At 36.5% G+C, this 20,732-nt stretch overlaps 1 protein-coding gene across 2 annotated transcripts in view; it reads left to right on the top strand.

Moving 5' to 3' along the window:
* Nucleotides 1-20,732, top strand: part of IFT80 (intraflagellar transport 80) — a 125,529-nt gene that overhangs the window by 55,785 nt on the left and 49,012 nt on the right. For both annotated transcript variants that reach the window (XM_055308321.1, XM_055308322.1), the window contains one exon: nucleotides 16,987-17,166. In XM_055308321.1, coding sequence (XP_055164296.1) covers nucleotides 16,987-17,166 — 180 coding nt within the window. The remainder of the gene's footprint in view (nucleotides 1-16,986; nucleotides 17,167-20,732) is intronic.

The following is a 20,732-nucleotide window of genomic DNA, read 5'->3' as shown; positions in this document are numbered from 1 at the left end:
GAGACAGTCCTCTTTGGTTCCACAACTCTTCCATCCACCTTGTGTGACCTTGCATTCATAGCTGCATCCACCTCCTCCACGGTGGCATATGTGACAAACCCAAAGCCTCTGGAACGCTTGGTGTTTGGATCTCATTACCACATAGTCCGTAAGCGTTCCCCATTGCTCAAAATGGCTCTTCAGACTTCCATCAGTTGTTTCAAAGCTCAATGAAGAGTTTCTGCAGCTGCTCAGGCTCTTTGGGAGACTCTGACTTAGACGTGATGGTGGTGGGAGGGGAGACTTTAACGATGCTTACTCGGTGGCGCCCAGGGGCAGAAAAGTGGTGTGATATAATTTGTACTGGCTTTGTGTGATACAATTTTATTAGATCCCTGTGCGGTCATTACAACAATAAATCAAATTACCTAAATTTCAGTGTTCATAAGTATCACCGGGGTATTGCTAAACTATATATTCTGGGGTCCCTATTTACAATGTAATGAACCAAAATCTGAGTAGAATGAGGTCCAAGGAGTTGTATTTTTTAAGAAGTTCCCTGGTTACCTTTATTAGGTGGTCCTCAGACCACACTTCAGGGAATATTTAAGTAAAACGTGTAAGATGTTTGATTATTCCTTCTGAGTTCTGAAAGTGTTAATGCTTGGCCTATTATAGAACAAATGCTTTATTTTTGGAGGTGAAAGAAGAAATGATAATGAAGATGATACCAAAAGAGTAGTCTAATTGAAAAGATTACGTTTTTTTAAAAAAAAATCATGTAACTTATTCTTCTGATTCTTCTTTAGCATCTGTCTCATTTAAAATTACTTTGGGGATATAATATTTTGTCTCTCTCATAATCTGTAACTTAAATTGTGTAATTACTAGTAGTCATCATTTACCCAGGGGCTATTCCATGGCCAAATTTCAGTATTAGATATTGTAAAAATCTAGTCTTCAAGAATAATCTATACTCTTTATCATTTTGCTATAGGGAAAAAGTTTATAGTATATGAATAATGTATGTGATTATATTGTCTCCTAATTTTCTAAACTAACCCAGAATAACTAGTTGTAAATACCATTGGAGCTTTTATATTCATTGAATTGTCAATGGGAATTCAGTGGATTTGTTTTTATTTTTGCCTTGCATATTTTCACAAAAATTATTTGGAACTCTTTTATGCAATCATTACATGTTTCTTGAGGAATAATTCTCTTTCCTAAGGTATAAATGCTGTAAGCATTTTGAGTCAAAACCAAATTACCTGTATAAGTACTTTCTGCACATCTTTAAAAAAAAAAATGCCAAGTCTCTCTCTCTCTCTCTCTCTCTCTCTCTCAAATAAAATTTAAAAAAAAGAAAGAAAAGAAAAATGGGTGTCTGGGTGGCTCAGTTGGGTTAGGCATCTATCTGCAGCTCAGGTCATGATCTTGGGGTCCTGGGATTGAGCCCTGTGTTGGGCTCTCAGCTCAGTGGGGAGTCTGCTTCTCCCTCTCTCTCCTTCTATGCTCTCTCAAATAAATTAATAAAAATCTAAAAAAACAAAAATATTGCCCCTGTGGAGTTTATTTTCTTGTTACTAAGATAGGTATTAAAGGTTTGATTACACACTTATTTAATTACAGTTGCAATACATTTTACTAGGAGGTATAGGCTGTTCTTAGAAATGGGAACTAATCTATTTGGAGGATCAAGGCATTTTAGTGTGATGAAATGTAAGAAAGCAATGCTTATTGAGATTCTTCATCTTTTCTACTTAACAAGTAAGTGATATCAACTTAGAACCAAAAATTGAGGGATGCTTGGGTGGCTCAGCGGTTGAGTATCTGCCTTTGGCCCAGGATATGATCCTGGAGTCCTGGGATCGAGTCCCACATCGGGCTTCCTGCATGGAGCCTGCTTCTCCCTCTGCCTGTGTCTCGGTCTCTCTCTCTGTCTTTCATGAATAAATAAATAAAATCTTAAAAAAAAAAAACCCAAAAATTTCAGTCAGCTGATATTGGATGCTTTTCTCACACATTTGTTTATCTCTTGAAAAGACCTGCTAAGGCTTCTTTTAAGAAGGAAGTAGATGTTCTCTTTAACCTGGAAATGTTACTCTTAAATGTAGCTCATTTCTTTTTTTCTCTCATAACCTGCAACTGAAAGTTTAAGTAGTAGTAATCATTTATCTAGAGCCAGAGTTTTTGGAAGAATTTCAATACTAGATGTAAGAATCTGATCCTCAGGAATGATATGTACCCCAGCACTTACTACATATTTATTAGATTTCTATTTTGAGAGCTCTTCACAAATTTTTAGTTGAATGCAGTGTTTCTTAACATTTTATTAAAAATTCTTATCTAGGCTTCCTTGACAAAAATTAGATGGTAATTTTACAAAATAAGCTTCAAAGAATGATGGTAATGTAAACTTTCTGGTTATCTGAGAAATATTAAACGTAGAAAAATACGATTTTTAAAACATTTTCTTTTAATATTTCTAGTGGAGAGGAACAAGCTCAATTGCTTGGTTGGAAGTAGCTAATGATAGATGAGGTTTTGGTTTGAATACCTTTCTTACTGTGCAAGTATGTAACTAGATTGATGACAGGAATATTGAAAAAGCTGATTTTTTTAAAAAGAATTTATTTATTTATTCATGAGAGACACAGAGAGAGAGAAAGAGAGAAGCAGAGCCACAGACAGAGGGAGGAGCAAGCTCCATGCAAGGAGCCTGCCCTGGGACTCGATCCCAGGTCTCCAGGGTCAGGCCCTGGGCCGAAGCCAGCGCTAAACCGCTGAGCCACCCAGGCCGCCCCAGAAAAGGAGATTTTTAAATGAAAGTATAGTTGACACACAGTGTTACATTAGTTTCAAATGCGCAGCATAGAGATTTGACAAGTCCATATGTATCAGTGTGCTCACCACAAGTATAGCTATCATCTGTCACCATACAGTACTATTATGATACCATCAACTGTATTCCCTATGATGAAAAAGCAGAAATTTTATATTTTTATGAATAGATATGTTAGTCTAACTCAGTTGTTATACAATAAATTTAATATTGCCATTAACTTTCATTATAAAACTAGATATTTTTAAAAGACTCTCACTAAGCTGATATATAACCCTGGTTTCTATTTATAGCTTCTCTTTAGTCAGGCAGTTAGTTACCTGTATGGATTGAGAACCCATGTCCTGCTTCACTTTTGAGGACTGTGGTTCAGATATCAGTTTCCTTTTTAAAGCCGTTGCAGTGCTATTCTGGTCTGCCCTGTTTTTAACCCCAAGGCAAATTTGAAACCTAAGTGGCATTTCTTCCACACTGCAGTACAATTGTCATAGTGTTACTTTGTTGATTGTAGTGGGTTGCATGTATGGACTGCTTGATGGGGTTCAAGAGGCTTCATACACAGACTTAAAGCTTTAACACCTTTCTGTGGCTCCCTTCTCTCCATAATCCTACTCCAACTCTTATTGAGAGGAGCTGGGTGCCTCTTTCCTGTCATTAGTGCAAACTGGGGATGGTAGACAGGGTCCCACCTGTTGGTCTTCGCAGTGCTGATCAGGGAGGACCACTGCTTCAGTATTGTAGGGCTGGAATGGTCTACCTCATAGCCTTGGCAGCACCATGTAGGGAAGAGGAGGGGTGTGACCTCCGCTCTTTGAGTACAGGGTGGGAATATTTCATAGCGTTCTATCCGCTGTCTCCACAGCATACCATGCCTAGTGGAGAGGGTGCTATGGCTTCTTTCATGGTGAGTGCCTGGAGTTAGGGTAGTTATGTCAAAAGGGTTCCAGCTTACCAGGGCCCCCTTCTACCTGGTCCTTTACCCAGAGAGAATGGGCATTACTTGAGACTTATTTTGTCTCATATACTACTTGGAGTTAATATTACACTATTTTGTGTAAAATATAAGAACTTTGTATCTACATAACTCCATTTATCTACCTCTCCTTTATGCTATAGTTATTATTAGTATTACATCACACAGCATGTTATAATTTTTGCTTTAAAAGTCATAATCATTTTAAAGAAATTAAGAGAATAAAAGTAGTCTTTTATATTTACCTACATGTTCCGCGTTTCTAGTGCTCTTCATTGCTTCCTGAAGATTGTAGTTTTCATCTGATATAATTTGCCTACAGCTTAAAAATTGTCCTTTAGGTGTATCTCAGTATACATGTGCTGGTTAAAAATTTTCCTACTTTTTGTTTATCTAAAAATGTCTGTTTCCATTTCATTCTTGTAGGACATCTTCACTGGATTTAGAATTCTGAGTTGACAGAGTTTTATTTTTTCCTCTGAGCACTTTAAAAATATTGTCCCAGTTTCTTTTGGTCCTTTTGATAAAAAATAACTCTTTGTATCATTGTTCTGATTATAAAGTGGCATTTAGCTCTGGCTGCTTTGCAGATTTTCTCTTTGTCTTTGGTTTCCAGCAGTTTGATAGTGTATAGCATTCTTTGTATTTGTTCTGTTTGGGCTTCTGTACATTTCCTGAATATATAAATTTATGATTTCACCTAAGTTGGGCAAATTTTGGCCATTTTTTCACATTTTTTCCTGTCCTATTCTTTCTTCCCTTCCCTGCTGGAATACAGTTGTGAATTTTTTTAGACCTTTGATATTATCCCACAGGTCAACAAGGCTCTATTCAAATTTTTCCAATCTTTTTTCTTCTCAGATTTCTAATTGGATAATTTTTGTTGATCTATCTTCATTTAGTAGTTCTTTCATTAATTATCTCTGATCTTTTCATAAGCCCATCCAGTGAGTTTTAATTTCACGTATTATATTTTTCACATCTAGAACTTCCATTTGGTTATTTTTTCATAGTTCTTATTTGCTGAGATTTTCTGTTATTAATATGTTCAAAATCATATTTTCCATTAAGGCCTTGGTTATAATAGGTTCTTTAAAATCATTTTCTGTTAATTCTAGCATTTTGTCATCAATTGCCTTTTCTCTTGGGCCATTTTCCTTGTGTGTTTGTATAATTAGTAATTTTGAATTGTATTCTGAACATTGTGAGCAATACATAGTAATGAGTCTGGATTTTGTTATGTTTCACTAAAGAGCACTGATTTTTCTGTGTTTGTTAACAGGGAGTTAACTTGACTGAACTCAGACTTCAGGCTCTGTCTTCTTTCTGGAGGAAAGATGAATTCTCTGTTTCTCTTTTTGGATTTTTCCCCCTCAGTTTCCAACTGCATGATCAGCCTGAACTTTATCCCCTGATTTCTCTGTCAGTGACAGCAAGTTTCTATCTGAGGTTTAGCCACAATGCTTGGCACCAACTAGGGTCTGCTCTGATAAAAGTTCGTAATAAATGGAAATTCACTCAATACTATTTTCCCTTTTTTTTAAATTTTTATTTATTTATGATAGTCACACAGAGAGAGAGAGAGGCAGAGACACAGGCAGAGGGAGAAGCAGGCTCCATGCACTGGGAGCCCGATGTGGGATTCGATCCCGGGTCTCCAGGATCGCACCCTGGGCCAAAGGCAGGCGCCAAACCGCTGCGCCACCCAGGGATCCCTATTTTCCCTTTTTCATCCATTGTCTCTTCTTAAGTTTCTGCCTGCTTTTTTTAAAGCAGCTTTTTGAGACGTAATTTATATCCTATACATTTTACGCATTTAAAGTATACAATTCAGTATTTTTAAATGTATTCATAGGGTTGTATGACCACCACACTCTAATTTTAGAACATGTTCCTCCCCTCTAAAAGGAATCGCATACTCATTTACTATTAATTCCTATTTCTCCCTCCCCAACACCCAGCCTTTGGCAACTACTAATCACCTTTCTTTTCCTATGGATTTCCCTATTCATGCCATTTCATATAAATGGAATAATACAGTATGTGGCCTCCTGTGACTAGCTTCTTTGACTTACTATGTTTTCAAGGTTCATCCATGTTGTTTCATATATTAGTACTTCATTCCTTTTTTTGAACAAATAATATTCCAATATATGAATATGACACGTTTTGTTTATCCATTCCTCAGGTTATTATTTAATTATACCTAAAATGGAATACCCTTAATTCATTTAAATTAGGGAAGAGCTATTAGGTTTAATAACCTAGAAAGATATCCATGGTTATTTAGTGAAAAGACCACGTTTATAGGAGAACATGTTATTCTGTGATTCCACCTGTATAAAATTGTATACTCATATGTCTAACTATGCAGATAAAGGTGTACCCAGTACTATATTTGGGTCATCTTTTCCTTCTTTATATGATTTTGTTTAGTGTGAACTTTTCTTAATGACTATTTATCAATTGTACAGATCAATAAAGGTTTTTTTTCCTTTATTTTATTTATTTGTTCATGAGAGACATAGAGAGAGAGAGGGAAAGGCAGAGACACAGGCAGAGGGAGAAGCAGGCTCCATGCAGGGAGCACGACAGGGACCCGATCCCGGATCTCCAGGATTCCACCCTGGGCTGAAGGCGGTGCTAAACTGCTGAGGCCACCAGGGCTGACCATTATAGGTTTTTAAAAAGTTCTTCAGGGGCACCTGGGTGGTTTGGTCAGTTAAGCGTCTGCCTTCGACTCAGGTCACGATCCCAGAGTGCTAGGATCAAGCCTGGAGTTGAGCTCCCTGCTCAGTGAGGAGTCTACTTCTCCCTCTCCCTCTCCCCCTCTCCCTTGCTCATGCTCATGCTCTTTCAAATAAATAAATGAAATCTTAAAAAAAAACAAAAAACAAATTACTATAGCCCTAAGAAAGCAACAATAGCAAACCCTGGGGAGGGAGGAGAATCTAATTTCCGTAGTTACCATGTTATAATATTCAAAACATCCATTTTCTTTCTTTATTTATTTTTATTTTTATTTTTATTTTATTTATGATAGTCACAGAGAGAGAGAGAGAGAGAGGCAGAGACACAGGCAGAGGGAGAAACAGGCTCCATGCACCGGGAGCCCGATGTGGGATTCAATCCCGGATCTCCAGGATCGCACCCTGGGCCAAAGGCAGGCGCCAAACCGCTGCGCCACCCAGGGATCCCTGTTCATCTATTTTCATGTTCATTGATTCCTTCATGAATATTTTTTGAGAGTCTATTATATGCCAGGCACTTGCCCTAGGTGTTAAAGCTACAGCAGTAAACAAAATAAATACCTGCTCTTGAGAGTTTTCATTCTAGCAGATGAAAAGCTATATACAAACAAACAAAATGAATTTATAATATATTAAATGGTAATAAATGACATAAAAAATAAGATTGGGTAAGGAAGATGTCATTTTAGGTGAGGTGGTCAGGGAATATCAGACACAAATTAAATATATATTATTGAGTGGTTAGTAAAATAAATTATGGTACAAGTAAATTACTTGTGGAATAAAAATTAAAAGTCATCGTACCATAATTTTTCCCTTGATTTCATAATAAATTTTATTTTTACTTTTGATTTTTGAGAAATGCATGATTCAAATAATGTGAAGTAGAAACTTTCAAATCAAATCAGTTATTGTAAATAAATATACAGAATATACTAACGAATTGTATTATATCATATTAAATGGAACAGAATTCAAGGGAAAAAATCTGAATATATAAGGTACCTTTGGCCAAATTTTAAAATTAACTGATGTTGTTGCTTTTATTAATCAGCAGGTGGTGCTATTGCTTGTATAAGAGAGCTTTTGCCGTTTTTTTTTTCCCTTCTGTTCGCAAATATTCAGTCATTCTAATAAAAAGACCCTCTGTTCATTCATTCTTCCATCAGTTACAATAATTGCAGTGATTCATTGTCTTTAGTAACTGGTCTTACTGCTATATGTAACTTCTCATTGTCAATTATGTATGTCAACACATGTAATTTAAGATAGCCTGCAATTTCCTAATTTCTGGTATGTGGGAGAGAATATTGATTTTAAAAATCATTAGTGTAACAAAGAAATGTGAGAAACTTTGCATCTGTCATCTCTTCCTCCTAAACTTGATTTGTGAACACATGCTTTTATGAATTGAATTCATCCAACTTGGCTAAAGATACGTTTTTGAGAATTCTTTTTTTTTTTTTTAAAGATTTTATTTATTTATTCATGAAAGCTACAGAGAGAGAGAGGCAGAGACACAGGCAGAGGGAGAAGCAGGCTCCATGTAGAGAGCCTGATGCGGAACTCGATCCCGGGATTCTAGGATCACGCCCTGGGCCGAAGGCAGGCGCTAAACCACTGAGCCACCCAGGGATCCCTGTTGAGAATTCTTTTAAACTAGTGTATTTATATATATTTATAAATATATATATAGCAGTAGTAAAGAAAAGGGTGACGTTGGCATTTGGGAGGTACTTTTGTAAGTTATTATAGTCAAGTCATGGTTTTTAGTATACATATCTCTTGATTCCTTGGTGAGGAACTATATGCCTAAGCAGTTTGGGGGAATACAGGGGAAAAAAGGTCTCTTTTCTTAGACAGATGGAACATCCTTTATAGGCTCGTTTTCAGTTGTTCTCCATATTGTGCTGTCCAGTGTGATGGTGTGTTTTATTTTATTTTTTTATGATTTTATTTATTAGAGAGAGAGCATGAGCTGCAGGGGCGTGGAGGGGGGCATAGAGAGAAAATCTCAGGCAGACTCTGCACTAAGTGCAGAGCTAGACAGGGGGCTTGATTCCACCACCCTGAGGTCATGACCTGAGCTGAAATCAAGAGTCAGACACTTAACCCACTGAGCCACCCGGGCGCCCTATATTGTATTGTATTTTAACGTACGAGTAGTATTGAAATGGTTGTAGATCCCTAGAGTTAAGACTTCAGTGATAAATTTACAAAGTTAAATGGGCTAAGCTAAGTGATCGTTCAACTCCACCGTTCTATGATATCCCTTCCATGGCCATTGGACATACTGCTTGCTTCCTTTCATAACTAGTAGTACGGTGTTGTTTGTTTCTTTGTGTTTTTTTTTTAAGATTTTATTTATTCATGAGACACAGAGAGTGAGAGAGAGAGAAAGAGAGAGAGAGAGGCAGAGACACAGGCAGAGGGAGAAGCAGGCTCCATGCAGGGAGCCTGACGTGGGACTTGATCAGGGGTCTCCAGGATCACGCCCTGGGCTGAAGGTGGCGTTAAGCCGCTGAGCTACCCAGGCTGCCCTGTTTCTTTGTTGTAGATATAAGGTTGCTATATAGGAAGAGGCAGCACAGCACATGGTATACTAGAAATGGGAAAAACTCAAGTAGTGCTAGAGAAGTGTAGCTGATACTATAATTTCATACTTATTCTACATTTTATTATAGTTGGATACAAGTAGCAGAAACCATTAAGCAAAAAGAATTGACTACAAGGTTACAGGGATATCTTCCAGAAGCCAGGTCAAGGAACTGTCCTTCCTTTACAGTATGAGACCCTGCTATCAGAATTGAGAAATTCACCAAGCATAACAAAATCAGGGTTCTATTATAGAACTAACTTTTGGGGATCCCTGGGTGGCGCAGCGGTTTGGCGCCTGCCTTTGGCCCAGGGCACGATCCTGGAGACCCGGGATTGAGTCCCATGTCGGGCTCCTGGTGCATGGAGCCTGCTTCTCCCTCTGCCTGTGTCTCTGCCTCTCTCTCTCTCTCTGTGACTATCATAAATAAATAAATAAAAAAAGAAAATGTTATAGAACTAACTTTTAATCTTCTAGAAATCAGTACCTAACACATAGCAGGTATTACATAAATATCATATTTTAATGGATCATCGTACAGACAAAAGAGATTGTTTTGGTTTTTAATGACTTACATTTACTTAACACAATAACTTAATGATGTACATTGCAGCATTTTGACTAGGTCATTAGTAGAATTGGTCCATTTAATCAGTTTGGTTGATGTTTTTGAGAAGACTACTTTAAAATTTCTAAATTTTGGTATCCCTGGGTGGCGCAGCGGTTTGGAGCCTGTCTTTGGCCTGGGGCGCGATCCTGGAGACCCGGGATCGAGTCCCACATCGGGCTCCCGGTGCATGGAGCCTGCTTCTCCCTCTGCCTGTGTCTCTGCCTCTCTCTCTCTCTCTCTGTGACTATCATAAGTAAATAAAAAAAAAAATTCTAAATTTTTGGCTTTTAATTTGTTACTTGATTTTTTTTTTTTAATTTTAAAAAGGTTGAAGTTATGGTTGAGCTCTGGGAAGGAATTCTTTCCTAAGGACACAGGCTTACTCATTCATTAATTCATTCATTAATTCATTTAACAAATATTGATGTGTCTAAGCTCTTTATGATACTCTAGCTAGTCAAAGAATAATATGTGTTCTCTAGGAAGGAGTACTGATAAGTAAACAGATAATTAGCAATAATCGTGCTTTGGATAAATCTCATTGGCTCCGGTACTGCCACTGTGCAAAGCTTGTAAACAGATAATTAAGTAACGGTTATTTAATGGCAAAGGTTATAATCATGGGAAAATAGAGAAGGAATAGAATAATGGTGAACTTTTAGATATGTCTGTCTTTATTTAGGATAAGACTAAACTTGGTTAAAGTAAACTTCCTCTCTGGTCAAATAACTTAAAAACATTAAAAAAATTTTTAATTTAAGTTAAAAATTTTAACTTTATTTATTTATTCATAAGAGACACAGAGAGAGAGAGGCAGAGACAGGCAGAGGAAGAAGTAGGCTCCCAACAAAGAACTGGATATGGGACTCATCCCAGGACCCTGGGATCACACCCTGAGCTGAAGGCAGGTGCTCTATCACTGAGCCACCCGGGCTTCCCCCCAAATATTTTTTTTAATGACTAGAGATTTTTTTTTTAACCACGAAGCACAAATTTGAATTTACTTTTTTCTGATTTCAGTACCTAAAGATTTAAATTTAATTATCTATGTCTAGAAGTACAGAACTTTACTTCTGTTGACAAATGTTTTTTAGGTATACATATGCTAAAATCATGCAAAAGCTCCCATTATATGTGGACCAATCCACCTATAACTCCTTATACACGATATGTCATTGCTCTTCCACCCTCCATTTGGGGGTTAAGTGGTACAATTTCCTCTTCTAAAATCTCTCTCATATTATTTCCTACATATATAAATATCTCATAAAATAAACTTCAATATTTACACATTCTGACTAGTCAATGCCAGAGATACCAATCATGTAAAAAATTTTAAGTCCTTTATTTTGATTTAAGGAAAGATGTTATTTCCTTTTATTTCATCATTTTTAAGTTAACTTTCCCTTCTGCACCTCCTTCCCTTTTAAAGAAATTCTATAGATTTTTTTTTTCCAGACCATTAGGCCATACCTAATTATTTGCAGTATCATCTGTTTAGGAGCCATAGATTTAATAACTTAAAATTGATCCTTAAGAATTTCCCTTCAGGATTCTAAGATGTTCATATTTTCTCTAAGGAAAGTTCTATCTCAGTATAATTTTTTTATACTATCAGGAAGTATTCATAAAAAATAATAGCTTGCTTTTTCTTAATTCATACATGCCTCAGAGATTTTGTGGGCTTGGTTCCAGACCACTGCAATAAAGCAAATATCACAATAAAGCAAGCAAGTTGAATTTTTTTTATTTCCTAGTGCATATAAAAATTATGTTTGCACAATATTATAGTTTATTAAGTATACAATAGCATTATGTCTAAAAAAGCAATGTATATACCTTAATTAAAAATACTTCCTTGCTAAAAAATGCTAACCACCATCTGAGCTTTCAGTGAGTTGTAATCTTTTTGCTAGTGGAAAGTTTTGCCTTAGTGTGGATGGCTGCCAACTGATTAGGTTTGTGGTTGCTGTTTTATACGGACATGGTTCATGGTGCCCCAGAACAATTACAATAATAACATCATTGATCCCAGATCACCATAACACATATGATAATAATGAAGAATGTTGATATATTGCAAGAATTACCTAATTGTGACACAGAGACATGAAGTTAGAAGATACTGTTGGAAAAATAAGGTCAATAGACTTGCTTGATGCAGATAGCCACAAACCTTCAATTTGTAAAAAATGTAGTATCTACAAAGTGCAATAAAGTGAAGTGCAATAAAATAAGGTATGCTTGTATGATTTCAGTGCTTTCTATACAATTTACATGATAGACTATTAAATGCATATTTTCTTTGATTTCATAAACCCATTTTTTTCTTTCTAAAAGTAACTTGTTCAATAATTTTTTAATGTTTCCTTTTGGATATCCTTGATAATTCAATACTATGTGAACAGTACCAAGATCCTACTACCACTTGGTGACAACATGATGAGATTATTGTTTAGTTTCTTTTTAATTGTGAATAAACCTTTTGAAAGCCAAAACCACAAACCCCAAACTACTAAAAAGTGGTAAAAGCACTGGTTCATGTGTTTCATGCTTATATATGAATGAATCATGATTCATGCTCATATCTGAATCTGAATCATTAGGGAAAAAAAAAAACTTTAAAAATCTCCAAATTGAGGCACCTGAGTGGCTCAGTCAGCTAAGTGACTGTCTTCTATTTGGGTCATGATCCCAGGGTCCTGGGGTCCAGCTACAGTTAAGCTTCCTGCTCATCAGGGCGTCTGCCTCTCCCTCTCCCTCTGCCCCTCCCCCCTTCATGCTCGTTCACTTGTGTGCTCTCATTCAAATAAATAAATAAAATCTTTTTTAAAAATAAAAAATAATAAAATCCCCAAATTGCTATAATTTCACAGTAGGTCGTCAAATAATAGGACCCCAAAGATGTCCATTCCGTAATCCCCAGAACCTGTGAATATGTTACCTTAAAAGGCAAAAGGAACTTGTAGATGTGATTAAGGGTATGAACTTTTAGGTGGTAAGACTATCCTGGATTATTCAGATTGGCCCAGTCTAATCACAAATTCTTAAAAGCTGAGAATCTTTCCCAGCTGGGTTACAGGATGAAGGAGGAGGAGACTGAAAGTAAAAGCAACTTATTCTGCTGTTGCTGGCTTTTTTTTAAAATATTTTATTTATTCATGAGAGACACAAAGAGAGAGAGGCAGAGACACAGGCAGTGAGAGAAGCAGGCTCCATGCAGGGAGCCTGATGTGGGACTCGATCCTAGGATCACATCCTGGGTCAAAGGCAGGTACTAAACTGCTGAGCCACCCAGGGATCCCCTGTTGCTGGCTTTAAAGATGGAGGAAGGCCACCACAGCAGTTGGCCCCTAGAAGTTACCTGTGGCCAGCACAGAAATGAGAACCTCCTTGTCCTACAACTATAAGAGACTGAATTCTGCTAACACCCTGAATGATCAAGGAAATGGGTCCTCCTGTAGAGCCTTCAAAAGGAAATGTAGCCTTGCCAACAATACCTTGATTTTAGCTCAGTGAAAACCATGTTGGAGTTATGACTTAGAAAAGACTCTAAGTTTGTGGTAATTTGTTATAACAGTAATAGAAAACTGCATCTTCGTAACTGCAATTCAGGACCAATCCTAGCAATGACTAAGAAATGAAAGTTCTGCTTAGCCCTTCATTCAGGTAAGTTACAGATAAGATTTGCAAATTCCCACTTCCCTCTCTTAACATAACAGAAGCTCAAATCTCATGCTGTGGGAAGATGATTCTTTGGTTCAATAGCCCTACATCTCCTTGATTTGCTGACTTTCCAAAGTAAGTCACTTTCCTTGCCCCCAATATCCATCCTCTCAACTCTTTGGCCTATCATGTGGTGAGCAGAACAAGCATGGACTTGGTAACAAATGTAAAAACCCAAGTTTACACATAACTATGAGAAGCTGGATTAGAGGCTAAGACACCAGTCATGTAATTTTCTCAAGAGTTGGCAGATGAACTGGCAGCGTATTAACACTGAGCCAGTTGTTAATGATAGTCTTAAACCAAATTGCAGATTTTGCTTTCCTTGTAGAACAGTGGCTGTATGTTAAAACCACATATAGAACTTTAAAAAAATATACCCAGATCCCATCCCAAGAATTTCTGGATTTAATTGATTGGATTCCTGGGTTTTGGTATCTTTTATAAAAGCATCCCAGGTGACTCTAATGTGCAACCAGAGTTAAGAACCAGTGTCCTAACTTTTCCATGCTTAAGAATTCCCGGAAGAGCTCATTAAAAGTTTCCTGGCCCTCATATCCCCAGAGGGTCATGTTCAATAGAATTGCAGTTGGGCCCATTAATTTGGACTTCTAACAAGAGGACAGACAATGTAGATGCTGCTGGCCTGAAGATATTCTAAAGTAAGGGATAGTTGGGTTAAAGCAAGTGATGTATTAAGTAAGAGGGATATTTAAAAATCCATCTTCATGATTCTTAGTATCACTAAACTACATCTAGGGAAGCTGCCTCATTTCTTTCTAGAGTTGGAAAGACAAATGTGAATATTCCATGGCATATTTGGGGAAGAAAAGAGACTTAGATTGTTAAAAATCTATTTATTTATTTATTTGCAGTTTTAAAGATTTATTTATTTATTTGAGAAAGCATGGAATGGGGGTGGGGCAGAAGGAGAAGGAGAGAGAGAATCTCAGGCAGACTCCCTGCTGAGCACGGAGCCCAATGTGGAGTTCAATCCCACGACTCTGAGACCATGACCCAAGCTGAAATCAAGAGTAGGACACTTAAAAAAAAAAAAAAAAAAAGGAGTAGGACACTTAATGATACCTAACTGACTGAGCCACCCAGGCATCCCTAAAAGTCTGTTTAAAGCACAGATTATAAATAGATCTTTTTGACTTAACAGTAATTATTAAAATTTACTGACTGGACAAAATAACCTTATCTCCCAACCTCCACCGCCATGACTATTAAAGACCCATTCTCTGATGATTTGCTTGTGCTTGTATTATTTTTGAAACTAGAGTCATCTAAAAGAAATCACTTCTTAATTTTAAATAAAATGTAAAATTTTAATATAGCTTTAATATCACGGTACTGTTACATTCTTTGAAGTTTGTTTTTAGGGATAAGTTGCATGTTGCAGATTTCATTGTTCATGAACCATACAGGACTCTGAAAGAAATCAGACAAAGATAGGGTGATGATAGTATTACCTAAACATTTCTTTCCATGTTCTCCTCTTAGCTAAGATCAGGAATCCAGGAGTTCTTAGATACATTTTTCTATGTTTTAGTAAGATGTGTCTTTCTCGCTGATTTGGTTCTTTGGGTATTTTAAGATCATACTTTAAAGTAAATAGTTTTAAGGGGCACCTGGGTGGCTCAGTCCTTTAAGCATCCGACTCTTGATTTCAGCTCAGGTCATGATCTCAAGGTCATGAGATTGAGTCCTGTGTCAGGTTTCACGCAGGGCATGGAGCCTGCTTAAGATTCTTTCTCTCCTTCTGCCCCTCTTTGCCATCCTCACTCCCTGCTCTCATATACTATCTCTCAAAAAAAAGTAAGTAGTTTTAAAATATGAATCTGTGGTTTTAAAATACAATTTAAAATAAGATCTCTGTTGCATCTACACCATGAGAATAGACTAGATTTAGGATGACGGATGTGCCATAAGCTTAGTTCAATCTATTAAGTATTGTATATTAATAATAAGTCTCATTTGTCTATACTAACCACTTAATTTTTATGCAAAATAGTAGTCATACAGTATTTCATAATTCTGTTTGTCAAACACAAATGAGTTAATTTAATTTTATTGCCAGAAGCACATTGTTTGTATCCTTGATGTTCTTTGTCTTTACTTATTTTTAAAAAGGTGACTTCAACTATTACATATATTCTACTTTTGAACTTACTCTTCTTAATTTCAAAAAAGAAGTTTCTAACATTTTCATGCTGCTAATGAAGCGAAAGTTTGCTTATTACCTCCTCCTCGATAACTCTTTTTAGCCCTTTTACTTAAGCGACAGGTAGAGGTCTGAAGGATGGTGGAAGGGAGCTGAAAAACATGTCAGTGAGTAGTAAGAGTCATTCAGCATGTCAGTGAGTAGTAAGAGTCATTCAGCATTTTTATTGTATATATGAACTTTATTGAGAATTTAAAGTCTTTTTTGATAGTAGTGTGAATTAATCTTTTTCTACATTTTTTCCCATTTTCTCCACATTTTTTTTTGTCAGTGAGCCCATAGCTAACAATGAACATATTTGAAACAACAATAATGTACGACAAAATAAATACCCACCCAAGAGCAACCAAAAACTCAAGACTTAATTTGACATTAGGCTGTAAGGTTGGAAGAATGGAAAGAGAATATATATAAATGTAGTCAAATAAATCATCCTAGCAAATATGTTTCTTACTGTCTTATTCACGCACACACACACACACACACACACACACGTTTCTCTGTTGTCCCTGTGGGTGCTTATTGATACCTTTAGATAACTTTCTCAAAAAGATAGGTAGACTCTAGAAGAACTTATATTTACTACATTATGAAAAAATAAAACAAGAAGATCCATTAACCTAGGCTTTCACTATTTAAAATGTCTATCAGAGATGTCTTAGTTATATTGTGTGTTTAGTTTCAGTTTTTAGTGACATTATTGAAATGTTATAATCAGCTTTTCAGATGTAGAGACTATAGAGATCCTTAAGAATACTAAGGTGTCTTTTTTTTTCCTGCAGAATCTTTGTATTTGCCCATTCAGTATGGTTACTTAAAAATAATGATTTGAGGGGATCCCTGGGTGGCGCAGCGGTTTGGCGCCTGCCTTTGGCCCAGGGCGCGATCCTGGAGACCCGGGATCGAATCCCATATCGGGCTCCCGGTGCATGGAGCCTGCTTCTCCCTCTGCCTGTGTCTCTGTCTCTCTCTCTCTCTCTCTCTCTCTCGACTATCATAAATAAATAAATAAAAATTAAAAAAAAATAATGATTTGAATGGAAATGGTGTTTTTGCAGTTCTTAAGAGATTTTATACACTTCTTTCATATTTTGCTTGTACTTTAAATATTACATCTGTATCTTCTGTTCAGTATACATTTTATTATGAAAAATATTAATTCTAGGATAAAGACACATTCTTTTAAAAAATTACCTTAAAATGTTAATGTATGCTTAATCTAAAACTTCTTTAAAATTTTTTTCAGTATATTGATTTTTCTCTCATTTTTTCTTCCCTAGTGGTCATATGCTTTAGAAAAGCCCAACACTGGCAGCATATTTAACATTGCGTGGTCAATTGATGGCACTCAGATCGCTGGAGCCTGTGGAAATGGGCATGTTGTTTTTGCACATGTGGTGGAACAACGTTGGGAGTGGAAAAATTTCCAAGTGACATTAACTAAACGAAGAACCATGCAGGTATCATTATGTTCCATGGTTGATTAAGCCTGCTTCTTTTCACATTAGCTCACTATACAGAATATGAAATTATCTTCACCAATTATATTTAAATCAGGTTTATAAAAATTTAGAAATATTTTAACTATGCCATTAGTAACTTTTTCATGACATAAGGTAAGAACCTTTCACTGATATGGAACCCAGGTACCCACAGCTACTGTGGTTGTGGGGTTGAGGCAGGGATGGTGAAACTTGAAACATTAGCAAATATGTGGATTCGGTTGAGGAAGGAGGGAAGAAATTGTGACAAGTTAGATCTAACTCTTGGGGCTGACCCCATGGCAGGCCTAGCCTGCTAGTCACTATTAGGCTTACATTATTGTATTTATTTATAATTGTATAAGCTTATTTAACCTGATTGAAAAAGTTTTTTTTTTCCTTTTAAGAATTACCTAAGGCAAGCCAAAGTGGGAAGATGGTAAGAAGTTCTTACTGGGAGTTAGGAAGAGAAAAATGGGTACTTTTGTAGTATAAGAAGCCTGGAAGGTTGGGATGTGACAATGGAGGTAGATGGAAATGTTCAGCTCAGAGAACTCCAGTGGGAGGGATTATTTGTGTAATTGTAAGATTCTTAAGGGCACAGTACTATACTTCAAGCCCAGTGTCTTACATATAATGAACGCTCAACAAATATTTTAAAAGCTGACAAAAGGTAGGAGGAAGAAGCCATAGACAATGTACCAGTGGCAAACCCTCTGCCAGAGAAAGAGGAACTGTACCTTCTAACTCTTCTTCTGCCTGTCTGTATCAGTTGCCTCTGTCTTCATATTCAGACTTCAGATTATTATAATTATTTGGAAGCATATATCTTATAATTTCTAGATTTATCCAAATACTCTTTAGCCTAAGTATCCAGATTTTTTAATTTGGATATGATCATTAGATTCATAATAATTAGGTACAGTATAGTTTTTCTTTGTTCTGTTTATTTATTTTTTAACTTTTATACTTTTTATTATGAAGAATTTTAATACATTCACAGAATTAGAATAGCACAATGAATCTTTAGGGTCCTCATCACCCAGCCCTAACAACCAACAATCCATGATCAAGCCTGCCCCATCCATATTCATATCTTCCTCCTTTCCCAATTATTTTGAATTCAATTCAGATATCATATTTTATCTGTAAAATTTTCAGAATACAGCTAAAAGGTAAGGACTCAACATAACCGCAATACCGTTGTTGTACCTTAAAAATAATAATTCCTTAATATTATCAAATATCAGGGATGCCTGGGTGGCTCAGTGGTCGAGCACCTGCCTTTGGCCCAGGGTGTAATCTTGGAGTCCCGGGATTGAGCCCCACATTGGGCTCCCTGCATGGTGCCTGCTTCTCTCTGCCTGTGTCTCTGCCTCTCTCTCTGTGTCTCTCATGAATAAATAAATAAAATTTTTTAAAAAATTTATCAAATATCCAGGAAGTGTTCAAATTTCAGTTGTTTTCTACATGTCACATTTTTTACAGTTTGTTTGTTTGAATCAGGATCCAAAATGGTTTACATGTTGCATGCAGTTGGCTGACATGTTTTAAGTATCTTAATCTATTGGTTCTCCTTCCATCTCTGTTTTCACCTGCAGTTTATTTGTTGAAGAAACCAAATTGTCCAGCAGTTTCCCACGGTCTGGACTTTACTAAATGTATCCCTATGGTGTAGTTTGAAATACTCTTCTGTCTTCTGTATTTCCTGTAAATTAATTTTTGTATCTAGATGATGTTATGTATAAATAGATATTTCTGTTAATTAACCTGAGATCCAAAACATTATTTATAGTATTGTATCTATGACAAAGACTTGCATTGTGAATTCTAATCAATTGATTTGAGGACATGATTATTTTATTCAGAATAGTGCTTGGGGAACTAGCTAATATAGGATTGCTCAAACAAATTCTAACCTTAATTTCAAAAATACCCCAAGATGAGAATATATCTAAAAAGAGAAATTTTTCTTTCACAATAAAAAGGTGTCATCCTAGAGATTAGAGAATTTTTACATGAGATAAAATGAACAGTGGATGTGCTTAAATAATTTATCTAATCCAAATTGTCTTTATACTTAAAATAATGTTTTTAAATGATCTTTCAAAGGTTTAGAACTAGAACACTACTTTAATTTTTTTAAAGGTTTTATTTATTTATTTGACAGAGAGTGAGAGAGCAGACTTCTTCTGATCAGAGAGCCCAGAGTCCTGGGATCATGACCTGAGCCGAAGGCAGACAATTAACTGGCTGAGCCACCCAGTAGCCCCTATTTTTTTTTTAATTTTTCATTTACTCATGATAGAGAGAGAGAGGCAGAGACACAGGCAGAGGGGGAGAAGCAGGCTCCATACAGGGAGCCTGACGCAGGACTTGATCCCGGGACTCCAGGATCACACCCTGGGCCAAAGGCAGGTGCCAAACCTCTGAGCCACCCAGGGATCCCCAGTAGCCCCTATTTTAATTTTTTTAAGGTGCTTTATTTTAATCTCTTAGTGATTATAAAACATTTGTATTGTATTTTTCCTAAGTTGGGCCTATTCATTATTTCTTAGAATACTTTCATTCACACATTCAACAGATATTTAGTGATCTCTACTTGCCAAGCATTGAGCTAGGCAATGGGATATACAGTTGTGATGAAACAAATTGGGTCCCTGTTCTCATGGAACCTCCTAGATTTAGTATGTTGAAAATCTTTCTTTCTTTTTTTCATAAATTCATCTCAAATTGATTTAAGGTAAACAATGAAGAAAGAAGCTTATTTCTTCATTTGAAATCAAGAGATAGACTTGAGGCATTGTTGGATTCAGAGGCTTAAATGTCAACAGGATTTCATCATTTTCTTTTCCTTGACTTTCCTTTTCTCTGTATTGGTTTTATTTTTCCAAAACTTCTCCCTCGTTTATGGCTTTGATAGTTTCAGGCTTATATTCTATCAACTTCAAGTCCAACAAGAAGAATGCTTTACTCCCCACAGTAATTCCAAAAGAAGTCTCAGCATCTGGTCTCATGTGTCAAGTTTAGGTTGAGAGTATGTAGTTGTAGGGGAGGATGAGTCAACCCCATCTAAACCTCTTGGATACTGAGAATAATGGAGAAAATAGTTCCCCAAAGGAAAACTAAGGCATGTTTAGCCAGAAAAGAACATTTGATTCTGGGAAGACAAAAACCAACATATCCACTATGGTTTATCCTTTGGCTATTTAGCGACCATACTGTACTATTTATCTATAATTGCATAATAAATCACCTTAAACTTAGTGGCTTAAGGCAGCAACATTTGTTATTTCTCAGTTTCTGTGGGTCAGGAATCTAGGCATAGTTGAGATAGATTTTCTGGCTTAGAGTCTCTCACAAGGGCACAATCAAGGTTTTGGCCAGGGCTTTAGTCACATCTGAGGGCTCAACTAGGGGAGTATTTGCTTCTGAGTTCACTGACATGGTTGTTGGCAGGATTTTGTTTATCATTATCCATTGAACTGAGGGACTCAGTTTCTTGTTGACTATTGACTGGAGGCTGCCTTCATTCAGTTCCTTAT

Source organism: Nyctereutes procyonoides, unplaced genomic scaffold (assembly GCF_905146905.1).
Source record: "Nyctereutes procyonoides isolate TBG_1078 unplaced genomic scaffold, NYPRO_anot_genome, whole genome shotgun sequence".
NCBI lineage: Eukaryota > Metazoa > Chordata > Mammalia > Carnivora > Canidae > Nyctereutes > Nyctereutes procyonoides.
The sequence above is the reverse complement of the archived record's forward strand: the minus strand, read 5'-3'. Positions and strand labels throughout refer to the sequence as shown.